This window comes from Physella acuta, unplaced genomic scaffold, assembly GCF_028476545.2.
Source record: "Physella acuta isolate Inbredline_101_S28 unplaced genomic scaffold, ASM2847654v3 ptg000035l, whole genome shotgun sequence".
In the NCBI taxonomy this organism is placed as follows: Eukaryota; Metazoa; Mollusca; class Gastropoda; family Physidae; genus Physella; species Physella acuta.
The window spans coordinates 329,309-343,156 of NW_026731555.1; the positions used below are offsets into that span (position 1 = coordinate 329,309).

The following is a 13,848-nucleotide window of genomic DNA, read 5'->3' on the forward strand; positions in this document are numbered from 1 at the left end:
TTCATAACAAGTTTATTCTCTTAACGTTTTAGATATTGCGTTTTAACGCACATTTACTTTAAAAATTTTTAATCAATCAATAAATCACTTTAAATAATATTACCCAAAACAAGAATATTAAAGATAAAACTAACAATTTCTATTGAAGCTATACATCAGCGTGGTTAATCTCATTGATGCGATCGTGCACTACAGGCTGCTGGATAATTTCACGTGCGATGCAGGCACCTGAATCTTCACCTGGGCAAGGTGAGCGGACACACACGATTCCCGTGTTGACACAGTCTTGACCATCAGGACACACCCCACACTTTGGGTGATACTGTAACATAAAGAGGCGAAAATCTTTTTTTAAATATAATTATGTAATTTTAATTTAAAAGTCGACGTAGAAGCTATAAATTTTTTTTAATCGTGTATCGATGCAATGAAACATGTTACATTATCATAGATGTTGTTTTTTCTTTATGTGGCAATGCTTATTTGGAAAGAGTGGAGGAAGGGGCGAGGATAAAAATTACAGTACATGGTACAATTTCAAAAAGCCACAAATGAATTTAATATTATATATATGGACAACACCGTTATTTTATACAGAAAATTATTATATCTTATGATTTATCAAAAACAAATAGGCCAACCCAAATGTTTCATATATAACACGTTGACTATTTAAATAAATGTACAATTTAATTAGAGTAATTTATACTTGAAAAGTTTATTTAAACTTTTGAAACAATGGGGGATACATCGTTTTATTTTATTTTGTAATTCTTATGCATTTTAAAAATCACACTATGGTTAACTTTATTATAAACTTTGATTAATCAGATACATAGCTAAATAATTGCATAAATGTTATATATAAGTTAATTAATTATTCATATTATATCAATAAACTTTAAGAAATATAAGTTTCTATATGGTCAAAACATTGTCATAATTCATATGAATTAGTAAACAAAATGAAACAAATATGGACGTACATTAACAGGATTCGTACACAGCTGTCCACCACAAGCACTAGCACAGCAGATCTGAACATCTGGACATTCGCTGTCATCTGAGCAGAAGATTCCTCCACACACCCCCACACTGTCATCCTCGATCACCTGCAATATGTACCACACTACATTTGAATTACAGTTTTTAAGTTATGATATCTTAGCCATTGATTATGTTTACCTGTTGATACACGCGCGCACACACACACACACACACACATATATATATATATATTATATATTATATATATTATATATATTATATATATATATATATATATATATATATATATATATATATATATATATATGAAATTATTAATACAATACATCCAAGTGTTAAAATAGGCACAATTTAAATAAACTATAACCTAAAATGTATTAAATATATTTAAATACAAACTTACGGCGATACAGAACAAAGGAGACATGTTAAAAACCTTGCTACATAAACTACTATTGATCAACTGACCTAACCCTGCAGTAATTACAAATTGAGTTAAAAAATCACGTGACAAAGAACAGCTTTGTTTAACACACCCGGTGTTTTTTAAAATACCATTTTTGTCTGTTACGTTTAGAAGGGGGGGGGGAGGTTTGCAGTGGTTATAATAGAAAATTTTGGCCAGTGAAAAAAAACATACCTTCGATCTTACTAAACTTGTTAAGTTTCCGTTTTTCTACGCCCACCATGTGTTTTAAAATTTCTCTAGATATTGACAGAATATTTCAATATTAAACACAAGCATAACATGAACACACTACACTTTTACACTCTTTTTTTTCTCATTGTTTAATATGCTTTTTTTAAAAATAAATATCAATGATTTCCTTCATACAAAACTATTTTAATGAGTTTTATGGGCACCCCTATTAGACTATTTTTTTTTTAAAATGAGCAATATGTCATATAAATAGTTTGAAGTTTAGCCTATCTTTCACACTGCAACTCATGTCGATTTTTATTAACGCAACAGCGTGTGTTTGTTACTGTAGAACAATCACTCACGTAGAAGATGTTATTTTTTACAAAATTGATATAAATGTGCAGAACTAGTATTTATTTTGGCGGATTTTGAGCCCCTCAAATCGGACTGCCATTCTCTTCCCCCCCCCCCCTCCCCCCCCCCCCACCCCACCAAATCTTTGGTATGGTAGTTCCGCCGCTGTTTTTCTTTATAGTATGCTCCGCATTAAACATAAACAAATTCCTTTAGATAACTAATATTTTTGTAGATCTCTTTCATATTGTATTGGTTTTATATTATCTACACCAGGGGTCTCCAAACTTTTCAGTCCGAGGGCCGCATTAACTATCAAATTTCAGTTCGGGGGCCAGTTTCTTCCAGGCATGTCTTTGAATTTTCTGGGCAAAGTTCCTCAGCCATCACCAACAAACGATTTTTTCTTGGTCAAAAAGATCTCCGCGGGCCGGATGAAAGGACTTCGAGGGCCGCATCTGGCCCGCGGGCCGTAGTTTGGAGACCCATGATCTACACTATAGTTTTAAAGGGTTGAAAATGTGGACAATATAAACACGAACTACACTATACCTCTCTCTTCTAACCGAATTTTATAAAACTCACCGTCACAAATCTAACTTCTAAATGAATTACGCTAACATTTACCATACACATTTCAAAAATTATAGACAATAACAGAACACATGGAAATTTGATACACGTTTATTTGTTGCATGCTTATTGAAAATGTATTAAGATTAGGTTAAAAGATATATAGTTTAATCACAAAAAATAAATAGCATACAAGTAGCCGTTCTTATACAATATTGTTATATGTTTTTAAATTTAGTTTTATTGCAGTTTTAAATTAGTAATGTAAATTGACTGGATTATTGTTAATTCCAGCTTATTGGATGATTTCACCTGGGGTAGATGCAACTGTACTTCCTACCTGTGCAAGGATCAACGTTGCACTTTTTACTTGTTTCCAGGCACATCTGATACATAGGGCACCCACCACAGGTAGGGTTATTCTGTGAAGATAATTTCAAAACATCACAGGTTCCAATTAAATTATTCAATTACTGGTAACTTTCAATAAGCAATTTCTTAACTTCCTTAAAAATCAACCGTCCATGATCAATATTTCGCATTGGTTGTAAGGCTGCTCGTTTTGTCGCTTTGGGAATAATTATGCTTTTACCTCCCCTAATAATTAAGCTTCATTTGATATATTTTTTAAAGACTATTCTAAGAATATAAATATATTAAAATATAGACGTCTTTGTCTTAGGAGTCGAGTGTATCCGTAAGTTTAAAAAAAAATACAATTATTTTATAGACTTGCCACAAACCCACAAACAAACCGACAGACATTGTAAACTTAATAAATGCATATTGAAAGGACATACGAGGTCACGATGATTGGGCACGTAAATACATCTTCTGCCGGTAGCGCTGTTACAGCAGATCTGATCGTCTTCACAATGGAGGTCATCTGAACAAGCTATTCCTCCATGTATTCCAAAGCCATTTGTCTCTTTAACCTTCTAAATGTTACACAACAGGTAAGCCTATAATTATTAGCTATACTATTTTTTCGAAATATAAGCAATTTGGTTAGAATAAGTTAGGTTAGGAAATATTAAGTTTACGTTTTGTTAATTAAACTAGTAAAGTTTCCCTTTCAAACCTGACGGTCTATGGGGCAAGTGAAGTAGAGTTCACTTGTTTCTGTGACCTCGGCATATTAAGAGATAGTGTGGTCAGCACTATGCCCAACCGCCTTTATTCTCCCTAAGGTGATTTAGGTACCCATCAGAGTTGGGTGGACTCAAGGACGGTCTACTGACTTGAACCCGGATTCAAACTCGAGATTTGTTAGTTATACTAAATGATAAAGAAATTTGATATTCTGACAAAAAATGTATGCTTTCCGAATATATTTATTATACAATGTGATGCTCATGCTAGTCTGAAGCGAGATTAGAGATAATAAGGTTTATCTCTTGTGTTAATGTTATTGGTAGGTGAGATGCTGTATGGTTATCAGCGGCATTTATGTGTGTGTGTTTGTGTGTGTGGGGGGGGTGTGGTTGCGTGTGTGCTGTAAATTAATGTCATTGTTATCCATCAACTACCACTCGTCATACATTTTTCATATCACGTACTTGACATCTGGCACTAGGCCACACTTCCGTTTCACATCGTTGTCCGGTGAAATCAGGTGGACACACACAGGTAGGGGGGTAGTCATAGGTACTGCAGTATCCCCCGTTGTAGCAGATGAACCTGGAACATGGATCTTCACTGCCTAGAACAAAATAGACGAAATATTTATCCAAGATGTGTTGAGATCATCCGCGAGTGGAATTTATAACTTAGCGGCTATTGTCCATTCGGGCTAAAGTCCCATTAGGATAAACGTCCATTCGGGCAAATGTCCATTAAGGACAAATGTCTTACGCGTATTTTATATTCTTTTATAATAAAATGCCTCTTAAAACGACAGAATGTGAAGATTAGAGTCACAAAACGTTTTGATACATATCTATTATTTATATAACGAGCCGGCCCGCGGCATAATATAAGCCGCTATTTAGTTGTTGTTTTTTCTACTTTTCAGTAATTCATAATTTGTGAATTCGACAGTACCAACGCTGACACTGAAAATATTTCTTTAAAACACTATAAGTAGCTCGTTAAGGACCATAACCCCCACCCCCCTTCCTCTCTCTCCCCCCCCCCCCCCAACGTTTAAAATCGTTTCAAACTAAATTATCTGCCCCTAATAGCCGTCACTAAACCCGACTCCACGAAGGTAAACATAGCGTGAACCACAGCTCACTAAGACCATTTAGGGGTGGGGATGGTAGGGAGTGCGTTTACAGCTTGTTTTCTAGCGTCTCCCAGAAGAGAATTATATATATAGATAATAAAGAGGTGAGCGGGCCCAGTGGGCACTGGACACCTCTCTACCGCAACCCACCCCCACCCCCTTAACCTACACTCATAGTTGCCTGGACAAAAAAATATTGTTCATTTGATCAAACTCATATAGTTGTATTGATTGTTTAAAAACCAAAATACAAAAAATTCCTCGATCGATGTAATATATATATATATATATATATATATATATATATATATATATATATATATATATATATATATATATATATATATATATATATATATATATATATATATATTATTTTTTTATATTTTTTTATTCTCAATACACTTTTAATTAAAATGGTTGTTTTCTCATGTCCTTGATAATTAACTCAAATTTTTAATGCACTAAAAACCAGATTTCATTAAGACCAGTAGAGATTATCTATTGTTTACTTACCCACCGCACTCTATTGATAAATAAGGAAAATATATTTAATCACATATTTTACAGACAAATAGCTAAAGTGGTGAATAAATATGTTTTACATAACATGTGAATATAGAAGTTTGTTACATTTATAATTGAGGGTTTTAGTACACTGCATTACTAAAAATCATGAAGTATGTACTACGTTGATACTTGCGAGAACTATTACACTTAAAAGAAACATAGTATGTCTATTAAAACTTAAATTCGTTTGAAATGTCTTTGTTTAAAAATAAATAGATATGGAATAAACTCACTGTAATTAGCATGGCAGTCACCTAATTAGGATTAAAAAATATAGTTAGTCGTCACTATATTTTCTTGAACAAGCATACACAAATACGTAACACAAACATATATATTTGGGCTAACAATACATATAAACATACACAATATATATATATATATATATATATATATATGTATATTTATAGATATAGATATATAGATATATATATATATAAATAGATATAGGTATAGGATATATATGCCAGTGTGTGTTTAGTATTTTTTTTTATTAATAAGTATATGTATAAATAGATTGGGATTTACTTTTATAGGTGAATAATATATATATATATATATATATATATATATATATATATATATATATATATATATATATTGATATCATATTTTTAAGATTTATAATAGGCTAAATTTTAAACTAACTGTAATATTAAATGTATAACATGATACTCTTATAAAAAACTTACCACGATACAGAACATAGGAGACATGTTGTTAGTCTTGCAACATAAGCTACTATTGATCAACTGACCTAGCCCCACTGTAATTACAAATTATGTTAAAACAAGCCACGTGACAGAGTTTTAAAACACCCAAAGTGTTGTTTGCTGTTGCGTATCATCGAAAACGTTATTTTTAACTTTCGGCGTGTGAAAAAACATACCTTCGATCATACTAAAGTTACTAATTTTTTGTTTTACTACGCCCAATGAGTGTATTAAAATATCTCTAGATATTTGCTGAATATTTTAATAAATATTTTTAAAAATAATAATTTGAATATAATAAATATAGGAATAAAATTAACACTTAAAACTGTTACATAATTATTTTTTTAAAAAATGTGTGTGGATTGGTCATTGTTTAGTATGCTTTTACAGAATAAATATCAAGAGAAGCAATTTCTTGTTAATTTGGTCAGCATAAACCGATTTACATGAGCTTAATTTAGTCGCCTATAAGACTGTTTAAAAAAGAGCAATATGCCATTGAAGTAGTGTGAACGTTTGCCTATCTTTCACACTGCAGCTCATGTCGATTTTTTTCAACTCAACAGCGTGTGTTAATTACTGTGTAACAATCACTAAAGTAGTAGATGTTTTTTTTTTTTACAAATCTATATAAATGTGTAGAACTAGCATTTATTTTGACGGATTCTGAGCCCTTAAAACGGCCTGCCATTCTTCTCCACTCACCCCTCCATATTGTTGGTATGGTAGTTCCGCCGCTGTTTTTCATTATAGTATGCTCCGCATTAAACATAAGAACATTCCTTTAGATATTTGATTATTGTGTAGATCCCTTTTATGTTTTATTGATTTTATAATATCTACACATTATCGTTTAAAATGGTAAATACATTAGGACAATATAAACACAACTACACTATACCTTTCACTGCTGACTAAATTTTATAAAACACACCAGTACAAATGTAACTACCTTAAATGAACTACATTAACATTTACCATACAAATGTAACTCCCTTAAATGAATTGCATTAACATATACCATACAAATGTAACTCCCTTAAATGAATGACATTAACATTTACCATACAAATGTCAATATTTTTAGACAATAACTGAACACATTATGGGAATTTTATACATAGAAGTTTATTTTTAGTATGCTTTTGAAAATGTATTAAGATTATGTCAAAAAGGAATATAGTTTAATCACAAAAAAATAAATGGCATACAATTAGCATTTCTTATACCATTTTATAACATATTTTTATAGTTCCTATTGGATTTATGAATTAGTAAGGTAAATTGACTGGACTATTATGAATTCCAGCTTGTTGGGTGGTTTCACCTGGGGATGATGCAACTGTACTTCGTACCTATGCAAGGATCAACGTTGCACTTTTTTCTTGTTTTCAGGCATTCCTGATACATAGGACACCCGCCGCAGGTAGGGTTATTCTGTAAAGATAATTTCAAAACATCACAGATTCCAATTTAAGTATTCAATTACTGGTAACTTTTAATAGGCTCTTTTTATCTTCATTAAAATTAGCCATCCGTTATTAATATTCCCCGTTGGTTACAAGGCTGATCGAGATGTCGCTTTGGATTAATTATTTTGTTACCTCCCCCTTTTTAACTAATCCTTATTTGAAACATTTTTTTTAATTTTTAAAGAGTAATCTAATAGATTACAATATAGACGCCCTTGCGTTTTCTTAGGAGTCGAGTGTATCCGTAAATTCAAAAAAAAAACGCTGCATTAAATAAATGAATAAATGTTATAGACTTGCCAGAAAACCACAAACAAACCGACACTTGCCACAAACCCACAAACAAACCGACATACATGGTAAACTTAATAAATGCACAGACATAGTAAACTTAATAAATGCACAGATATTGTAAATTTAATAAATGCATATTGAAAAGACATACGAGGTCACGATGATTGGGCACGTAAGTACATCTTCTGCCAGTAGCGCTGTTACAACAGATCTGATCGTCTGCACAAGGGAGGTCATCTGAACAAGCTATTCCTCCATGTATTCCAAAGCCACTTGTCTCTTTAACCTGTTAAATGTCACACATCAAATAAGGCTTTAAATAATTATTAGGTATACTATTTTTTTATATAAGTTATCTGTTTAGAATAAATTAGGTTAGGCAACATTTATTTTACGATTTGTTAGTTATACTAATTGATAAAGAAATTTGCTATTCTGACAAAAATGTATGCTTTCCGAATATATTTATTATACAATGTTATGTCCGTGCTAGTCTTAAATAAGCCAGATTAGAGATAATATAGTATATATCTTGTGTTAATGTTATTGTTAGATGCCATCATCATCATTCCTTTATGGCCCCTGGGGAGCAAAGTGCTGCAACCACACATCTCCAGCGGACTCGGTTTTGGGCTGCCTCCTTTATCTGTGCCCATGTGTGCCCAGCTGCTTTCGCCTCTTCTTCAACCGTTCTTCTCCATGTCTCCGGCCCACCCTCCTTTTTTTCCTGGGGATTCCATTCCAAAGCATGTTTTGCGATGTTTTCTTTCTCTTTTCTTAATGTGTGTCCGATCCATCCCCATTTACGTGCCTTGACATTTGTCTATATTGGCTGTTGCTTTAAAGTTCCAAGACATGTTAGGTGACATGCTGTATTAGATATAATCGGAATTTATGTGTGTATGTTTCTTTTTTTGTGTGTGTGGGGTGTGTGTGCGTGTGTGTATGTGTGTGTGTGTTTGTGTTGTAAATTGTTGTCATTGTTATCCATCAACTACCACTCCTCATGAAGTTAATATAACACGTACTGGACATCTTGCAGTTGGCGTCACTTCTTTTTCACATCGTTGTCCGGTGAAATCAGGTGGACACACACAGGTAGAGGGGCTGCCATTAGCACTGCAGTATCCCCCATTGTAGCAGATGAACCTGGAACATGGATCTTCACTGCCTAGAACAAAATAGACGAAAAATTTAAGTCGTGTTAAAGTCGTCAAAGAGTGGAATTTATATACCTTAAAACAAAAACATGTAAAGATTACAGTCACAAACCTTTATGATTCCTATCTATTATTTATATAATAATAAAACGGTGGACGTGCCATGGGGACATTGAACACCTGTCCACTTATAATTAAAATGGTTTATTTTTCTCATTTCCTTGCTGGTAAACTGAAATAACTGATGCGCTAACAAACAGATTTCGTTAAGACCAGTTGAGATTATCTATTGTTTACTTACCCACCGCAGTCTAATGACAAAAACAAAAAAATATATTGTAATCAAATATTTTACGGACCAATAGCTAAACTAGTGAATAAATATGTTCTAACATAACAATTCCACATAGAAGTTCAAGTTTTATCATATAAATTTGTTACATTTATAATTGAGAGTTTTTTCTTCATCGCATTACTAAAAAGCATAGAGTATGTACTACGTTAATACCTGCGAGACTTATTATATTATGACTATTTAAACTTAAATTCGTTTGAAATGTCTTTGTTAAAAAATAAATAGATTAGGAATGAACTCACGGTAATTAGCACGGCAGTCACCTAATTAGGATTTAGGATAACAAAGTATAGTTAGTCGTCACTATCATTTTTTTGAACAAGCACACACAAATACATAAACACAAACATCTATACATAAGCTAACAATACATACAAACATACACAATATATATATAGATATATATATATATATATATATATATATATATATATATATATATATATATATATATATATATATATATATTTATATGTATATTTGTATATATATGTAAATATATATATATATATAGATATATATATATATATATATATATATATATATAAATTTATATATATATATATATATATATTTACATATATATATATATATATATATATATATATATATATATATATATATATACATTCTCTCAACAAAACATATGTTCATGTATTTTAATGAAGATCAACTTACTGTTAAACAGAACAGACACGAACTCATGTCAATAGTTGGTTTAAAATAAATTAGTTTCGACCAGTTTACCAGGTTACTTCAACTAAAAATAATTGACGTGTCATCTGATGCTTGCAGCATTGATTACCACTCCGGATAAAATATCATGGAAATAATTTTGTGTACGTAAATATGTATCCTTAGTCCAGCGATAGCAAATTTACAATGGGTATTGTATATTCTCTAGAGCTACTAAACACTTTTCCAAAAGAGTTTCTATTTTCTGAATATAATAAAGTTAAGTTAAAATTTCTGTGAAGTAAACAGAAACATTCGTGATGAATTACCACAATTTCTAGTGTCGATTTTTTAGAGAGTTATTACATTAAAATTTTCTATGTTTATCAGTTTTAAATTTACACTTTAAAATTAGGTAAAATGCATACGTAGTGCCAAAGCAAAATAGATGGTACCTGATTTTATTGATTGCACGACTAATCAATTTTGCAACACGTAGATTGCGGCCAGGACAAATTATCTTAAATAAAATACCCCAGGCAAGGTATGTTACGACAAATTAATAATCCTATATATTTTGTTTATGATAGCAATGTTACCCACAGTGTTTCTTCCTGACTTTTTTGCCTCTGGAGGGGGCGGGGGGGTGGGGGGGGGACACACTTGAAATTTCAGGGAGGCGGACTGAAATTTCCAGGAAGGGGGGGGAGGCGAAATAAAAGTATATCTTCTATATAAATTACTTTTTTTTCGAAAAAATGCTTGGAAGAAACACTGGTTAGTCATATACTTGACCGTGAGATATTTTGTCTTTATAGATTTGGTTCTAGTATCAATATTCTTAGATTAATCGGAAAACATTGAAATTCCCTAAATACCTTCTAAAATAGCTATATCGTGTCTATTTTATCTAAGCCAAAGAATAGTCACACATATGAAATGTAAGTATACCCTTGGTATTAACGAACGATCTCTTGTTGATGTAGTTGTTGATACATAAAAGAAGAGCACTGTTATGGATGGTTGCCCGTTCCACGCGAGTGCACCTGTCTACCGTGTCGCCAGACGGGCGATAACCCAGTAGCGTGAGAGGGCAAGAATCGTTGACCTGCTATTGTGGAGAAAAACTTGGATTCCTCTATTAGCATGCTAATTTCCGTAATCTAGAAAAATTTAAGAACAATTTTTAATAGTTGAATACTTATTTACATATTCTAGCGGATTATGACATAATTTATACATAAAGTCAACCATGATGTTATACGAATATGTGTATTATCATAAGGTTAAAGTTACTAAGTTCTAAAATAATGAGAAGTAATTTTAAAAAATCAATTAGACTATATATTTTTATTTTCACGAATGTTTAGAAAGAGTAAACATTTTCTTGTCGACTGTTAAAATGGATTTCATATGAATTCATGCTTTTATTTTTACTTGGCAGAAAAAATAGTATTATAATTGTAAATCTGCACCAGACCTTACAAACATGATACAAACTATACATTAAAGCGAACACAGCAAAAGCAAACTGACGCTTAAAATTACATGACTTGACAGAGGCAATTTAAAAAAAAAAATGTTTTTATTTAACCTAGACTTAATATAGTTTCGAAACCGGGGACGAACTTTCAAATTTTCGATTTGCACCACCCCCCCCCCCCCCCCTCAAACTTTCGATTTGCACCCCCCCCCCCCCTTCAAACTTTCGATTTGCACCCCGCCCCCTCAAGTTTTTCTCTATATATTTTGCTATTTTTCGCCTTGGTGTCACCCCCCCCCCCCTAAATGGTGCCACCCGGTGCGGTCCGCATAGACGTTTATTGGTTTACATTCAGGCTGTATACAGTTGTCCTCAGTTTCACACGTAGGTGGCGCGCATGGCGGACACAACTGTTCACATTTTTCTCCTCTAGGACATCCACCACACGTATTGTTATCCACACACTGGTAGGTAGGACACGGTGTGGTGACACACATGCGGCAGGTGTCGATACACACCTGGTTTTCTAGACAGCCACCGCATGGTCGGTAATCTGTGCAGGTAAAAAATGTACAGGTAAATATGTTTGAGTGAAAATAGTGAAATCGTTCACGATTTCAACCTAAATACTATAATTAAAAATTAGACGGAGTGGTCTAGCGGTAGAGAGCTGGACTGCTAACACGTAAGTCTAGAGTTCGAATCCGGGTAAAAGTCAGTAGACCGTCCCTGAGTCCACCCAACTCTGATGGGTACCTAACACTTTAAGCATAGTGCTGACTACACTATCTCTTCATATGCCGAGGTCACAGAAACAAGTGAACTCTACCTCACTTGCCCCATAGATGTTCATGATGATTATCTTCAAATTATGCGTTTAATTATAGTAAAGTATAGTTTCCCTTATATGCTGACTGAATCCTCCTGATATCAACAGTCATCTGATATTTTTCAAAACATATCTTTAAATTTTAAGTAAGACTGTGTTCGTGTTTAAGGACAATTTGTAATATGCTTTAGTTTCTAACTATATCTCTATGCACTTCATGTACAATAGCTCCAAATTGTAATAGATCATTCAATGATTGTGCATTGGAAATCCAAGCAGAAATACTTGGCTATAATTTGATCGTCGCTAGATGCTCAATCAATGAATAGCCGCTTTTAATCAGATAAAAATACACATTTTACTTTAAATTCCGTTTAGTTCAAATAAAATGAAACGGATATCTGTTTTCATACGATTATAACATCTAAATAACATAGTTATGACTCATTTAAGTTTCTTATCTAAAACATACCGAAATATTTAGATAATAAATAAGCCTACATTATCCAGCTTTAACTATTTAACGCTTCAGTAAAAAAAAATAAAAACGTTAAAAAGCGCATGTGAATTCATAAAGTACTAATAATATTCCGCACAATTATGCACATTTTTTTTTTGCGTTCACTTGGTGTGCAATTATTTTCCCTACGAGGTTCTATTCTATCTACAATAATAGTTTCGCTGTCTATGTATCTATCTATCTATCTATGTATCTATATATCTGTCTGACAAGAACGCTCTAGAGAAAACACAAGCAAATTAAAAACATGCATAGTAATTCGAAAAACGAAAGATGACGTGGTCACATTTAGCATAGAGTAGAAAATAATCTCAAGCCGGAGAGTGCACACAGTAATATGACGTCATTGATTCTCGAGTAAACATTGAATAAAAAGGCAATTTTGTCTAATCTAAATGTTTTGCTGTGAAGAGTTTCTTGCATACAATTCTTCGGGTAGGGGCGAAGCCCCATCCCCGCTTAAGAACGTCTGAGCCCCCCCTCCCCAACTCAAAAGAAATTTCTTCATCGATACTCTATAATAAAATTACCGCCTAATTAATGTGTCTAATCTAAAAAGTGGTTTTCTTGCAATTTCTTTAATGCAATTCTTCGGGTAGTGGCTAAGCGCGACACCAGTGTTTCTTTCAGACTTTTTCCTCCCCGGAGAGGGCAGGGGTACTTGAAATTTTCGGGGGCGGGGGTAGAATTTTCGGGGAAGGGGCGGACACTGGAAAAAGTATATAATTATATTTCTTTGAATGGGACGGTAGACATGTTTTTTTTTGGGGGGTGGGGGGGGGGGGGTGGGGGTGGGGGTGTGTGTGGGGGGTGGGGGGTGGGGGGGGTTTACTTTAGAGAAAAGAGACAGCACTATCAGCCTAGCGCCCGTTGTATCCTTCCTCAACGGGCCATTTTTCTCGTCTATAATAATAGTTTCGCTGTCGGTGTATCTATGTATCTATCTGTGTATCTATCTATCTGACAAGA

General features: G+C 33.1%; 2 protein-coding genes across 2 annotated transcripts; both read right to left on the minus strand.

The window, feature by feature from the left end:
• Window positions 1–6: 6 nt before the first annotated feature.
• Window positions 7–1,462, minus strand: LOC131942287 (uncharacterized). The gene is made up of 3 exons (XM_059302078.1): window positions 1,412–1,462; window positions 987–1,112; window positions 7–322 (listed from the first exon to the last, which is right to left on the minus strand). The coding sequence occupies exons 1-3, from the start codon at window positions 1,433–1,435 to the stop codon at window positions 149–151; spliced, it is 324 nt and encodes a 107-aa protein (XP_059158061.1). The 5' UTR covers window positions 1,436–1,462; the 3' UTR covers window positions 7–148.
• Window positions 1,463–2,678: 1,216 nt separating this feature from the next.
• On the minus strand, window positions 2,679–12,383 carry LOC131942396 (sushi, nidogen and EGF-like domain-containing protein 1). The gene is made up of 4 exons (XM_059302237.1): window positions 12,365–12,383; window positions 8,886–9,028; window positions 8,009–8,143; window positions 2,679–3,000 (listed from the first exon to the last, which is right to left on the minus strand). Exons 1-4 carry the CDS (start codon window positions 12,381–12,383, stop codon window positions 2,887–2,889), a joined length of 411 nt encoding a protein of 136 aa, XP_059158220.1. The 3' UTR covers window positions 2,679–2,886.
• Between the last annotated feature and the right edge of the window lie 1,465 nt (window positions 12,384–13,848).

Excerpts from the sequence above, each read along its gene's own strand:
- LOC131942287 (XM_059302078.1), bottom strand. The coding sequence starts at position 1,435 with ATGTCTCCTTTGTTCTGTATCGCC. Across the intron at positions 1,113-1,411 it reads CTCCTTTGTTCTGTATCGCC|GTGATCGAGGATGACAGTGT; the intron begins GTAAGTTTGTAT and ends TACATATTGCAG. Across the intron at positions 323-986 it reads TGTGTACGAATCCTGTTAAT|TATCACCCAAAGTGTGGGGT; the intron begins GTACGTCCATAT and ends TTTATGTTACAG.
- LOC131942396 (XM_059302237.1), bottom strand. Across the intron at positions 8,144-8,885 it reads CGCCAACTGCAAGATGTCCA|GTTAAAGAGACAAGTGGCTT; the intron begins GTACGTGTTATA and ends GACATTTAACAG. Across the intron at positions 3,001-8,008 it reads TGCCCAATCATCGTGACCTC|AATAACCCTACCTGTGGTGG; the intron begins GTATGTCTTTTC and ends TTATCTTCACAG.